At 41.0% G+C, this 13,505-nt stretch overlaps 1 protein-coding gene across 1 annotated transcript in view; it reads right to left on the reverse strand.

Annotated features, from left to right (window-relative positions):
- adss2 (adenylosuccinate synthase 2) overlaps nt 1–13,505 on the reverse strand; it is a 28,062-nt gene that overhangs the window by 9,652 nt on the left and 4,905 nt on the right. Inside the window, exons 2-5 of the mRNA XM_056435737.1 lie at nt 8,144–8,246; nt 4,581–4,649; nt 4,444–4,494; nt 4,274–4,340 (exon numbers count right to left, since the gene is read on the reverse strand). Coding sequence (XP_056291712.1) covers nt 4,274–4,340; nt 4,444–4,494; nt 4,581–4,649; nt 8,144–8,246 — 290 coding nt within the window. The remainder of the gene's footprint in view (nt 1–4,273; nt 4,341–4,443; nt 4,495–4,580; nt 4,650–8,143; nt 8,247–13,505) is intronic.

Genomic DNA, 13,505 nt, shown 5'->3' on the forward strand with positions numbered 1-13,505 from the left:
TCAGAAAGCAGAAACAGAGTAGCCCCACGCCCCTGTCACCCAGTGTCCCCCATAGCACATCTCTCCCCCGGAGCCTCCGCCCCATCTCACCCAGTGTCCCCCATAGCACATCTCTCCCCTGGAGCCTCCGCCCCCTCTCACCCAGTGTCCCCCATAGCACATCTCTCCCCCGGGGCATCTGCCCCCTCTCACCCAGTCCCTCCCAGAGCTCCATAGAGACTGTGTCTGTCCCACGGCCACTTAAACTTAAATTAATTCTATCAAAAGAAAGCAGAAGAGGAGTCGTACACAATAACCTTATTCAAGTTAACACCATTATTTCAGCAGTGCAACAAAACAGGACTATTAAATGTGGTCTTCTAAATATTAGATCTCTGTCATCTAAAGCTGTGTTACTAAATGATTTAATATCAGATAATCACATTGATTTATGTTGTCTAACTGAAACCTGGCTGAGCCATGAAGAATATGTCTGCCTAAATGAATCGACTCCTCCAAGTCATATTAATACTCACATTCCTCGAGGCACCGGTCGAGGAGGTGGAGTAGCAGCCATCTTTGACTCAAGCCTATTAATTAATCCTAAACCTAAATTACACTACACCTCATTTGAAAGCCTTGTTCTTTGTCTTTCACATCCAACCTGGAAAACACTACAGCCAATTCTATTTGTGATTCTGTACCGGCCACCAGGTCCATATTCAGAGTTTATATCTGAATTCTCAGAATTTATATCAAGTTTGGTTCTTAAAACTGACAAAGTTATTATTGTAGGAGATTTTAATATCCATGTGGATGTTGATGATGATTGCCTAGGTGCTGCATTCATCTCATTGTTGGACTCGATTGGCTTCTGTCAGAGAGTACAGAAACCCACTCACAGCTTTGGCCACACGCTTGATCTTGTTCTTACTTATGGCGTTGACATTGAGCATTTGAAGGTCTTCCCACAGAATCCTCTTCTGTCAGAACACAACCTCATAACTTTTGAATTTATACTACCGGAGTGTACACCATTAGTCAAAAGTTTCTACACCAGATGTCTAACTGACAGTGCTGTAGCTAAATTTAAAGAAGCAATTCCTTCTGCATTTGATTCAATACCACATCTCAATATAACAGAGGACTCCTGGTCTAACTTTAGTCCGTCCCAGATTGATCATCTTGTTGACAGTGCCACAGGCTCACTGAGAATGACACTGGACTCGATAGCCCCTCTGAAGAAGACAGTGAGGCAGAGGAGATTTGCTCCCTGGTATAAACCTCAGACCCGCAAACTAAAGCAAACGTCACGAAAGCTTGAAATCATATGGCGTTCAACTACTCTGGAAGAATCCCGCTTAGTTTGGCGAGATAGTCTTAAAACTTATAAGAAGGCCCTCCGTAATGCCAGAGCAGCCTATTACTCAGCTGTAATAGAGAAAAATAAGAACAACCCCAGGTTTCTCTTTAGCACTGTAGCCAGGCTGACAGAGAGTCACAGCTCTGTGGAGCCGAGTATTCCTATAGACCTCAGTGGTAATGACTATATGAACTTCTTTAATGAAAAGATTTTAACTATTAGGGACAAGATTAATAATCTCTTGCCCTTAACCAGTGCCAATCTGTCCTCAACTGGAATGGCCTTGGAAACCGCTGTATGCCCTGGTATATATTTGGATGGCTTTTCTCCCATCAACCGTGACCAATTATCTTCAACGGTTTCTACTTCGAACACGTCTACCTGTCTCTTGGACCCCATCCCGACGAGGCTGCTTAAAGACGACATAGATCCTATCTGCCTGATGGATCATCGAGGTCTGGGTCGTGGAATTCCTGCTACCGACGACGCCACTGCCCTGTTGAGACTCCGCCCACTGTTGAGACTCCGCCCACTCCTCCTCTCTACCTCCATCTGCCTGATGGATCGTGGAGGTCTCCATCGTGGAATATGCCTACTATGAACTATTCATACACTCTGTCATATTCATTGAATGTATTTTAACTCTAAATCTGTCCTTCTGTACACATTACATCTATTGCATCTGTCCATCCTGGAGAGGGATCCTCCTCTGTTGCTCTCCTCCAGGTTTCTTCCCTTTTTTTCCCCCTGAAGGGTTATTTGGGAGTTTTTCCTGGTCCGATGTGAGGTTTTGGGGCAGGGATGTCTATGTGTACAAATTGTAAAGCACTCCGAGACAAATTTGTAATTTGTGAAATTGGGCTATACAAATAAACTGAATTGAATAAATACTACAATTACTGATAGCTGCTGCGACTGATAAATGACCATGTGTTATGTTTCTGATATAATATTGTTTATAATAATGGTTAATGCATAAGTAGCATGTTACTGTTGTAGAGTAAACTAGCATGAACAGTAAATTAACCTTAAAGTTGTTATAATCGATTAAACTACATTGCTAATTAACTTTCCCCACTACTTTTTGCTGCTTATATTTAAAATACTAATAAAAAACCAAAATAAGCCATAAATAATATGAAAAGACATAAATGTCGTTAGACTTAGTCACAGAAAATGTCCACACAAACGTCATGTGCAAAATGTATTCAGCGTACCTTCAATAAATGATTTCCTTTGCAGTAAAATGACATATTCTACATCGTTAATGCGTTTTCACACAACAAATTCTACAACCGCTCGTTTGTCCAAATGTAAAACATCTGCACAAACTAACACAAATTGGTTTCAATTGTTTTTGTTTTTTCAATCGTCTTATTGAAACTAAAAAAGACTGCACGTTTTGTATTCGTGTTTCTAGTTTTAAGAAACCAGATAGCAATCTGCTAAAAGCTTATAATGGCCGTGCCATTAAGATACCTGTGTCTTACATGTATTTACAAAACATGTATTTACTCTGTCGCACACACACACCACACACACCACACACACCACACACAGTAGCTGGCTGGGTGTTTGGGGCTTTGTCAGCTGAGCTGGTAAAGACAGCCCAGCTTTGAACCGGAACACACTGGATCTCACTTGAGCTTAATATTGTGAATGCTCCACGGACTCAGCTTAACATTCCTCACATAAGTCGGTGGGGTTCAACGCCTGTGATAATTAATTATTATCGTTTCAAAAAGGGCGTGCAATACAACACAAAGACCTGAAATTACTTCATGCAATACTTGTGTCTCGGTAAAGAGACTAAAAGTACACAACTCAACAGGAAGCTGCTGGTTTATTGACGAGGCGGTGCTCCTCTAATTCTGTCTCACTCTTCATAAACTCCACCTGCTGCAGGGGGCTGCACCCTCCTGCCTGGAGACGTCCTCAGAGAGGCCAGACAGATGAACAGTGGGAAGATTATATGCTTGTGCGTCACTGTGGGAAGACGTTTCTTCACATATGAAGTGAAGACAAAAGTATGTGCAAAATAATAAACACCAGTAAATTTAATTTATTTTATTTTTATATGAAAATCTTGTTTGTTTCTACAATTGCTGTTAACTTTTTGTTAATTATTCAATTGAATGTCACATAGTGATATACAGTAAACATGGGTCTCCAGATGGATAAAGCACCAGATGTTTTTAGTAAAGAGCTCTGTTGAGTGTAAGTGGTGCATAATTAAACTCAGATAAAAATGATGTAATTTGTCACTACTGGTGTTTTTTGTCACCCGTTTTGTGACCAGTAAAACATAACTGTGGACAGGTGAAGCTTTTAACGCAGCATTGACATATGGTCATGTTTTGATGTCAAATGTTTTTGATGTGGGGAACTTGTTAAACCATCCACCAGTTACGGAGCTACATGAGCATTGATTTCTGACCAACAGGCAAATATATACATTATTTATTCTCTTATACATCCGTTTTTGGTCTCCACCAATTCCTGAGGGAAATATCTGTCTCTTTAGCTGCTAAGTGCTGCACTTAATATTTTAGCACATCAAATTCAACGACAAAACAAGGAGACATGTATGTCGATTGTGCAGCCTGAGTGTAAAATATGTGAAACAGTTCTGATGTAGTGAGGCTCTGCATCAACAATATAGATTTATCTCTAAAAATAACCCAGATTGAAGGATAGGGACAAAAGAGAGAAAAGATTATGACTTCCTGTTGAAATTAATACTTTAAAAATAGTGACTCAGACTGAATATCTGACCTTGGATGTTCATCTGCATGTTGGCCGTGACTCATTAAGATAAATGAGTCAACTCGTTTCTCAGAAAGATGCGACAACCAATCTGATCTTTGACGCCATGTTTGTGAATATTATGCGCTTGTGTGCGGAATCTTTTTAAAGCAACAAGTTTCTTACATCTTGCCATCTTGCTCTTGTCTTTGCTGTTCCTGAACACCATCAACCGCTTGGTGGAAGTCAAACACTGCAGAGGAGGAAGAGAGGGGATACACACTCTCACACACCTCAAAGAAGAAAGCAGGGCTCACACACACATACATTCAAACATTCACACATAGAGGACTTACCAATGTGTGCTCTGTCTGAGATGACCAACCTTTTCTCCCACTCATGAAGACCTGAACACACACAGATACACGTTGAGTCTTCACATGTTAAAGCTGCGTCTTGTTCTGTTGCCGTGTGCCTTTAAAAAACAACTCACCTTTCCCTTTGCGTGAGTTCTTCTCTGCCTCCTCAAACAGGCCTGGCAGGTGGATCACGACACCGTTGCCTGAGATAAAAAAAAATTAGAAAAGAGAGAAAAAGATGGTTAAACTTGGGAATGAGAGAACTATTTGACATGAGACCAGGAAGGAGGAGGAGGGGAGGTGGTGGTGTTGGTGGGTGGATGGGCGGGGTGGGGGGGGGGGCTGTGCCGCCACCCTTGTGACTAAAAGACGACCCGCTCCAACTCCGGAGCCACAGCTGCCGTTTAAGATTACAGTCTCTGATAGAACAGAACAGAGTTTGATGGATGTGTGCAAAGTTACACCTGTTCATTTAAATTCATGATAGCATGCATCAACTCAAATAGATGTCCACCTCTCCTCATGGGTTATTCACACAAATCAATGAGTCATGAACAATATTACCAAAGAGGTTTTTTCCTGAAAGCCTTTTTAGAGGAAGATGCACATTCTTCATAAATGTCTTTATACTTAAATAAAAGTATCACTATCACAGTAAATATTTACTCTGTTACAAGTAAAAGTCCTGCATTCAAAAATGTTATATTTATATATAAAATTCCACTGGGCTATAATTGTAACTATCACTTAGATCGCAGCTAGCTGTTCTACTACTTTATATATTTAAAATTCTGTATGAATAATCTGAATATGCAAGTAACTATAGATAGATAGAGATTTAAGCGTCTTTGTGTATTTTAAAAAAGCACTATATAAGTTTGAATTATTATTAATGTAGTGGAGCTGACATAACTACTTGGTTTTGTGACGTCTTGTTTGGATTTAATGCTTGACACATAAAAGCCCTTTGGTGCGTGGGGTTTCATTATTTGCATTTTCTGCATCAACTTCAATAATAAAACTGAAGTAGCGGGATGTATTTCTGACAAACAGAACTGGTCCAAAACGATGCCCGTTCACAGGAGAATTCAAACAGCTGGGTCTAATTATCGCTTTAATTGGGTAACATTAACTGGAGACATGGTAATTACTTTGAACAAATTAAAATGTTAGAAATGGGGAGAGACGGGCTAAAAGAAAACGACAACAAAAAACTATTTTAGTGGCACTGTAGGAACAAATGTGTGAGATAAAAAGCATTTGCAGCTCAGGGACATCGACGACCTGAATGCAGATTTGCTCCCAGTGCTGCGCCATTAATGTGGTTTGAAATACAATTTATCTATTTAATCACACAAGAGGAGGAGAAGGATGGTGTAACAAAACATGTTTTCCACACTGGGACATTGAGCAATTTTAAGTTATCAGTGTTTGTTTGTACATCTGTGTAACTGAGGCACAGCAACACCAATAATAGGCCGGAGAAATATGTGCACAATAACAAGATAACTGACTAGAGCTCCCGCTAAGATAGCAGTAAGAGCTATATTTTAGGTTGATGTGTTGCATATTTCGTAGTATATTAACAAAACACTGGTCAGATTTGGGTCATGTTATCAGTTGCTTTATGAAAACTGAATACAGCACAGTGACGGAGTGAATTCAGACAGCTGTTCCCAACAATCACATAAATTGTCTGTTTTATGCATTTAGCATGATTTTACACAAGAACAACACCGACACGCTAACGGGTGTGTGACTGCACGCTAAAAACACAATCCACAGTAGATTAACACCAGCGGACACTTAACAAACTTGCCTTTAAAAATATATAAATAAATACATAGGTTCTCAACGTCACCAGCAGATAGTCTTTGGCGTACATCCACCGGACACCTCAAGTAAGTAATGTTTACCATATTCACAACCTTAGTTTTGCAAAGTAGCACGATAACATTATTTAGTATTTAGTCATAAACCAAAGTATGTCAAAATTATTACAATTTCTTCTGACGGGGACATGAATGTTTGTAACAACTTTCACGCCAATGCATCGAGCAGTTGTCGAGACATTCCCAAACGTGGAACTCATGGTGTGCTCGTGAAAATGTCAGGTGGTCCTTAAAATCATAAGGTTGCATCATCTAGCGACTGAATGTCTGAACTGAAATGTATGTCAATCACGCTGTTAAGACATTTCAGTCTAGGACAAAGTTATGGACAAACTGACAGACCAAGATTGCAGTCATAAAAACATGCCACGAGGATGGCTGTAAATATCCACACACATTAAAAAAACAGGATCATCAAGAAAGAGATCGTAAATCTCTACATTTCCAATTCGGTGTCCATTCGTTGTAAAATAATCCCGACGCCGGTTTTACTGCAGTGAGAGAGAAATGACAAACCAGCCTGCTCTCCATTTAAAAATAATCATAACACATCTACAGAGACACACAACAATGATCCCATCAGCCCAATTGGTGCATTTTACAGTTGTTCTCTCCGGGAAAAGGTCACTCTGCAGAGCTTAAATTAGCTGAGAGTCGCTGGCCTCAGGGAGCGGACAGCGCTGAAGTATACGATTATAGTACAGCGGGGCACTTTGGGGTAAAAGCTTCCACCAAATCGAATGTATTGTTCTGAAATTGTTTTACGGATTGACAACCACTGATGTTAACGGTTAGCTCAAGTGAAGAAAAAAATATACACGGGTGCATCGTGATGTTTTTGTAATAGTCGTCCTATTTCTTTTGGTGGGGCAAAAGCAAAATGCTCTGAAACAACATTGATTAAAGTGCACGTCTTCCTGAGTGTTTGAGCCAATAGAGCATTAACGTGTCATATATCAAAGAAGTAAAAAGCATATATGTGATTAAACATTGACAGACCACAGGGCTGCGTATTGAAGTGCAGATGTGTGTGCAGGGGGTGGTATAAAAAATCCATTAGCTAATGAAATTACTGCAGATAAGTGAATGTGATGCATCTGGCTCGGAGTCAAACTGATCAGACTCACTGTCGCACTCGGCGAAATGGAGGCCGTTCCTGTTGGAGATTGCGAGAGCCGGGCCAAAAGGAGACATGATCAATTCATCAAGAAAATAGCGAGGAACTAGAACGGGCACTCGGTAGAGCGCATACCTTCGCATATCATAAGATTGGGCATTGAATTATGAACATTTTGGCATTAGTTGCATGCCAATTGGATAAAAATGGACCGTGCTATGGTAAAAAGAAGATTTTGACCTTTTCATGACCTTGACCTTTGACCCGATTGATCCCAAAATCTAATCAAATGATCCCCGTATAATAACCAATCATCCCACCAAATTTCATGCGATTCAAGAAGATGTTGACCTTTTCATGACCTTGACCTTGACCCAATCGATCCCAAAATCTAATCAAATGGTCCCCGGATAATAACCAATCATCCCACCAAATTTCATGCGATTCGGTTTAATACTTTTTGTGTTATGCGAGTAACACGCATACAAATAAATAAATAAATAAATACACAGCGATCAAAACATAACCTTCCGCATTTTCAATGCGACGGTAAAAATGGCATTGGAATGGGTGTCTGTGCGTTATTGCGCATGAGAAAAAAGTGTGTGTGTGCGGATCCAGCGAGTGAGCGTATGGTGTCACAAATGTGAATTGGGAATTCAAAGTGTTTGCGCACTACATTACACACCAATGAAGGCGGTGACCTTGGGGTTGATGATGCCGCTGGGGAGGAGGTGAAAGTCGTACTCCACCGAGTCCACCACCACCGTGTGTCCTGCGTTGTTGCCGCCCTGCAGAGAGGAGACAGGCAGAGGTGAGGAGAGAGAGAGAGACACACACACACACACACACACAGAGAGAGAGACCGAGAGAGAGACAGGCCTAATGGAGCCTCTGCAACTCTGTTTGGTTGAGATGGAAGGCAGGCTGAATAGTTTGGCGAGCAGCAACTAGCATCGTACATAAACCACCGGCCGCGGTCCATTAGTGTGCTACTCTGTTCCTTAGAGACTCCTCCTCACTGTTCACTCAGAGCTCTAAAGGTCTCACTGAAGTGTAAACTTACTGACGCATGTGTCTATGAAGGACAAATACAAAGCATTGTTGTTATCACAGGTTACACGTTATGTAAATAATATACACCCAAATGCATGTCGTCGAGACTTGCTGCTCTCGACTCCTACATGCCAACACAAACACGCTCTCAGTGTCAAACGCCAACCGCACGGCCACACGCTGCCATCCTCCTCCTACAGGGGACACGCTGCTGCATCAATGTGTTGCTGCCAAAACAGGGCTGGGCAATACGGACAAAACGATGGAGGTCATTTCACATCTCAAATTTGTAAACTCTTTTGCGAAGTATATATTTAACAAGAGCTTTTTAATTTAGTGCATTTAGTCCATTTACTTTAGTGCAAAACGATATTATCAATTAAGTTGTGAACAATGTTATCGTGCATCAATTCTCACATTGATTCATCACCCAGACATATTTGCAGCCCTCTAACAAACGACATAACAAGTCCAGACACAAACTAAAGCACTGACAGTAAATGGCCCTCATGCAACAACATGTATGCGTTTTCAACGTAAACCTCTCTCACCAAACTAGAAAAACTACATGCAAGAATGCCTTTCATTATTTGCATCATCTACATCAACATGTATAATAAAACTAGCTTCACAAAAAGAGACTCACGGTAAAGACAGAGAAGAATGTCACACGGCGGAGCGGAAAGTCCTCAAAAAAGGACGTAAACATATCAAGTTTAGCAGCTTCAGTTCAGCTGTATTAGAGGGAGTCCAGCTGCACTTTGACAGATAATAACGAGAGAAAAACTGATATGGGAAAACGGTCGAGAGGACGCAGCGTGAATATAGGCAGCTCGTTAAAATCAGCACGACGCGATGGTTAACAGAATATTCATTTTGCAATTTCAGGTCGTTTTGTGTTATTTCACCCCGCAGAGAAAGGAAGACGTTCACTCCATGAATCATGCGACAGGACTTGAGCACAAACCAGCAGCTCAAACTGGGAGACATCTTTAGCCAAATGCACTTAAACACAAACACAAGCAGCGCCTGGTATAAACTTTCTGGCTTACACTTAAATACCTGGGGGAGCACCAAATAACATGAACCGGCAAGATACCTTTTTATTTAGCCAATACAGTTAGACTTTAAAGTACGTGCTTCCTGGGTATTAATATGAACACTTCATACAGGCGCCCGGAAAAAGAACAGCAAGTCCTCAAATGAGAGCATCTCAACCTGACCTGCTTCGCTCCTTTCTGCTTTACATTTCACACTCTGAGGGGGGTTGTACTTACAACTCAAGGACTTAGATGGGAAATAAATAAAGGATTATATTAGTCGACCAACAAACAAAAAACATGCTATACACACAAAAACTACACGGGAGAGATGAATAAAGTAAAGTATTGTATGCCTCTTTATTGTGTGCCGTGTGGAAAATAAAGGCAGCTGCAGGTCCATTCAGGCGCCGACTACCTGAGGTGCCAATTCAACTTGGTCTGTCTTGTGACGTGTTCCCAACGCTGTGCCCTGTGGATGTAAATCAAGCCCAGCATGTGCTTCTACCACATGAGGTTATTCCTGGCCACAGCAGCACCCTTAAGGTGGAGAGTGGGAACAGATGGGGGTGGAGGAGGAGGACGATGCTGCTCCTTTTTTAAATACTTTTATGATGCATCCCATCCCCCACAAAACATGACTTTGGTTCTCATAGTCCTGGGATCGAACTTTTGCACCCATCACGAGACACTTGTCATGGTCACCTGCTACTGTGTAGTGGTTTATGCACGCCTACGGCAACGGCTATTCAACGGGTGTCTGAGATTATGATTAAAAGTCCGGAGGATTTCATTCAACAGAGAGGTGTCAGGAAAGAAACTTCTAAAATACAAACTATTTCACATAACCTCAGCTTTTTTCAAGGCACAATAGATGGAGATGTTTTATCTGATGGTTTTGTTGGTGTATTCTATCTGTAGTGGGTGAGGGATCCCTCCACTGTTGCTCTTGCTAAACCTTCCCATTCTAACCCCATTAAAAGGTTTTATCTTTACCCGAGTTATGTACAGACTTTACAGCCCCTTGAGGTGAAGTATTGGGCGATACAAATAGACATGTACTAAAATAAAATGTTTTTTAAAAAAATACAGAACTGATGGGTTTGGTAGGACATCTGAATGACAGCTGATGAAAGATTCTCTTCGACAACCTTTGGAACAAAGCCTGAGTTTGCCGTTGGTGTTACCGGATCAAGACATGTTACCCAATCTGGATGCGTGACCGTGCTCTTGAAAGGTGATTGAAATGGGCCTCAGACCCTTCTGCGTTGTTATGAAAGGGCAGACATGGGTTACTACTGCAGTCCTAAGTCAGGGTTTTTCCTGGGTCAAAATGGGTCTTCGGTGCTCCCAAAAAAAAATGTTTGCGTGCTGCGCGCGCACGGCCTATATTACCATATCACCGTAATTAGCAGACATCTATGTATTTTTTCTTTTTTTCCCCCAGAAATAATGGAGGCAATGCTTGAGAAAATCATTTTGCTAAAATAGATAGGCTAATAGATTGACAATTAGAGATGCACCGATCAGGTTTTTTGGTACCGATCACTGAAATCAGTATCTGCCGATCCGATAATACCGATCACCGATCACGGTGTTGATTGAAGCATTCTATTTATTGTGTAGCATTATTGCCTAGGAATATGAGGAAATACATATATAAAGCACCTCAAACATTAAAGAAATTACCGATTTCTTTAAACATTTAGGACTTTTACTTTGAAAAATGTCCTAATTGATACATTAAAATTGTTTGATTGCTATTATAGGGGATTTCAGATATGTATGGAACACATCTGCATTATTCATTTCCTGGAACTCTTGGGGAAATCTATATACAGGACTTTTTTTAACATACAAAAGTCTGACTTATTTTTATAAACTCTTCCTTGGTACAGTAAAAATGTTTTAATGTTAGCATAATTTAAGCTAAATCTCAGAAACGATCTCTAAAGATACAAAATCAGTTCATTGTTTACTTTTATATGTTAGTGTATGATTTGTCGACATCTTATTTTGATAAACGGATGTTGTTTCACGTGGTTCTTTCCGCTAACTTTGCAAAACCGGATGTTGTCACATAAATCCTTCCGCTAACTTTATCAAAACCCTCGCGCGCTCCCGATCGAATGCGTTTACCGTCAACATCAGTCTATAGAGGCAGACATGTGAGAGTCGGCTGAGTTGACCCAGAGATTCTGGGTCAGACAAGAAGACACGCTTATCAACTCGATTACTATTGATCAAAACAGAACGAGGGTTCGGCTGTAGCCGACTTGAAACATGCTATTGAGAACATAGTCGCTGACATGCACGTGATGAACACAGTTGTTTTTTTTCATCGCAGACTTTTTTTTGCCTTAGGCGCTCGGGATTTGTCATAGGCGTTCGGGAAAACGGCTTAGGCGCGCGCCCAAATTTTCTCTATGCAGGAAAAACCCTGCTAAGTCATTCAATGGATCCATATAAATATGATCAAGAATGAGTCATGAGTCCCACTCAGTGGTACAGAGATTTACTGTGAGCTCTTAGGAACCGGTAGTTATATAATGATGAATACTTCTATCATAGTCAGCCAAAACACCGACACATTTTGATGGTAAATATAGTTTTATTATAAAGTTTATGTTCTTGCATAAACTCCTAAGAAGCTGACTGAAAACAAGTGTCTTACCTTTTCGATTGATACGGTAACGGCTATTAGGTTTAGCATTCATTCTGGAATGTGTTCCTCCAACTCTAGCTCCTTTCCATTCTCAAACTCTTCTGGACTCTTTTCTAGACTATCGGCCTATAAGACTTGATGGACTTAATGAAGAAAAACAAATGCATCATCTTGCCCTCTGAATTTTTGACAATCCTGTTTTTGTGATCCATCTATTGTTTGTTCTTTATCGTCTACGGGAAAGTGTCCCCATCTATTTTAAGTATGCCGCTATCCAGCCTATATTAAAGAAAACTAACTTAGGTCCTGCTTTATCCAAAATGTCCTTTTCTATCCAAAAGTTGGAGACGGTTGAGGCCAACCAACTTACTGTTGCATGGGAAAGGCACAATATGTATGACAAGTTCCAGTCAGGGTTTCGGAAACCAAACTCTCCTGAAACCACTCTCTATAGTATACAACAGGCCTATTCAACTAATGGCCTGAGGGCCGGATACGGCCCGTTTGAGTTTAACTACGGCCCGCAAGACTGCCTGCAAATCTGTATAGCTTGGTAAGAAAAAATAAAACTGACGGACACGCCTCTTTTATACATTGAGACATCTAACCCAGAGCCATTGAGTTTCACTGTTGCCTCAACCAAACCTGTATGGTGACATCTTTATGTTACGCACCCGTGTTGGTTGCCGTTGTTACACCCCTACTGGTTTTCAAACCTACTGGTTTCCCTACGCGTGTGTTGTGTTCTCTTAACATCTGCAGCGGGGCTCTGTCTCGCTCACCAGATTCGTCACACATTTACAAACATATTGCTGGAGATCTTCAAGCCACCGTTCATATCCATTTCGGCGATTACGATTGTATAAGTGAGCAGAGCATCACAGCCACGGATGAAGAAATACATTTTCGAAAAGAAAAAAAAAAATCGCCCGACCTGGTTTCGATCTCTTTCACGCAAAAGGAGACTGCACTCAAAGACATGCAGTCTGTGCGCTGCGCCACCAGATATTAGTTTCATCCCAAGAAAATTATATATTGATCCATTAAGTCACATTTCTTATGTTTTCATGGGAACAGTTTGGTTGAAGGGATCTGAAACAACTGGTTACCTTGAGCGGATATTTACACTTTGAAACATGTTTATAGCGATGCTTGTTCGCAACACTTTTGCCACACAATACCGTCGCATTTTCGTGTGTGACTGTTTACCTGTGGAAATATACATTACTGTTTTTCATTTTTCGCCATTATTTGATCAATATTCTGTGCGGCCCTCACACCCCCCGTGA

The sequence above is a fragment of the Pseudoliparis swirei genome, chromosome 17 (genome assembly GCF_029220125.1).
Source record: "Pseudoliparis swirei isolate HS2019 ecotype Mariana Trench chromosome 17, NWPU_hadal_v1, whole genome shotgun sequence".
Taxonomy (NCBI): domain Eukaryota; kingdom Metazoa; phylum Chordata; class Actinopteri; order Perciformes; family Liparidae; genus Pseudoliparis; species Pseudoliparis swirei.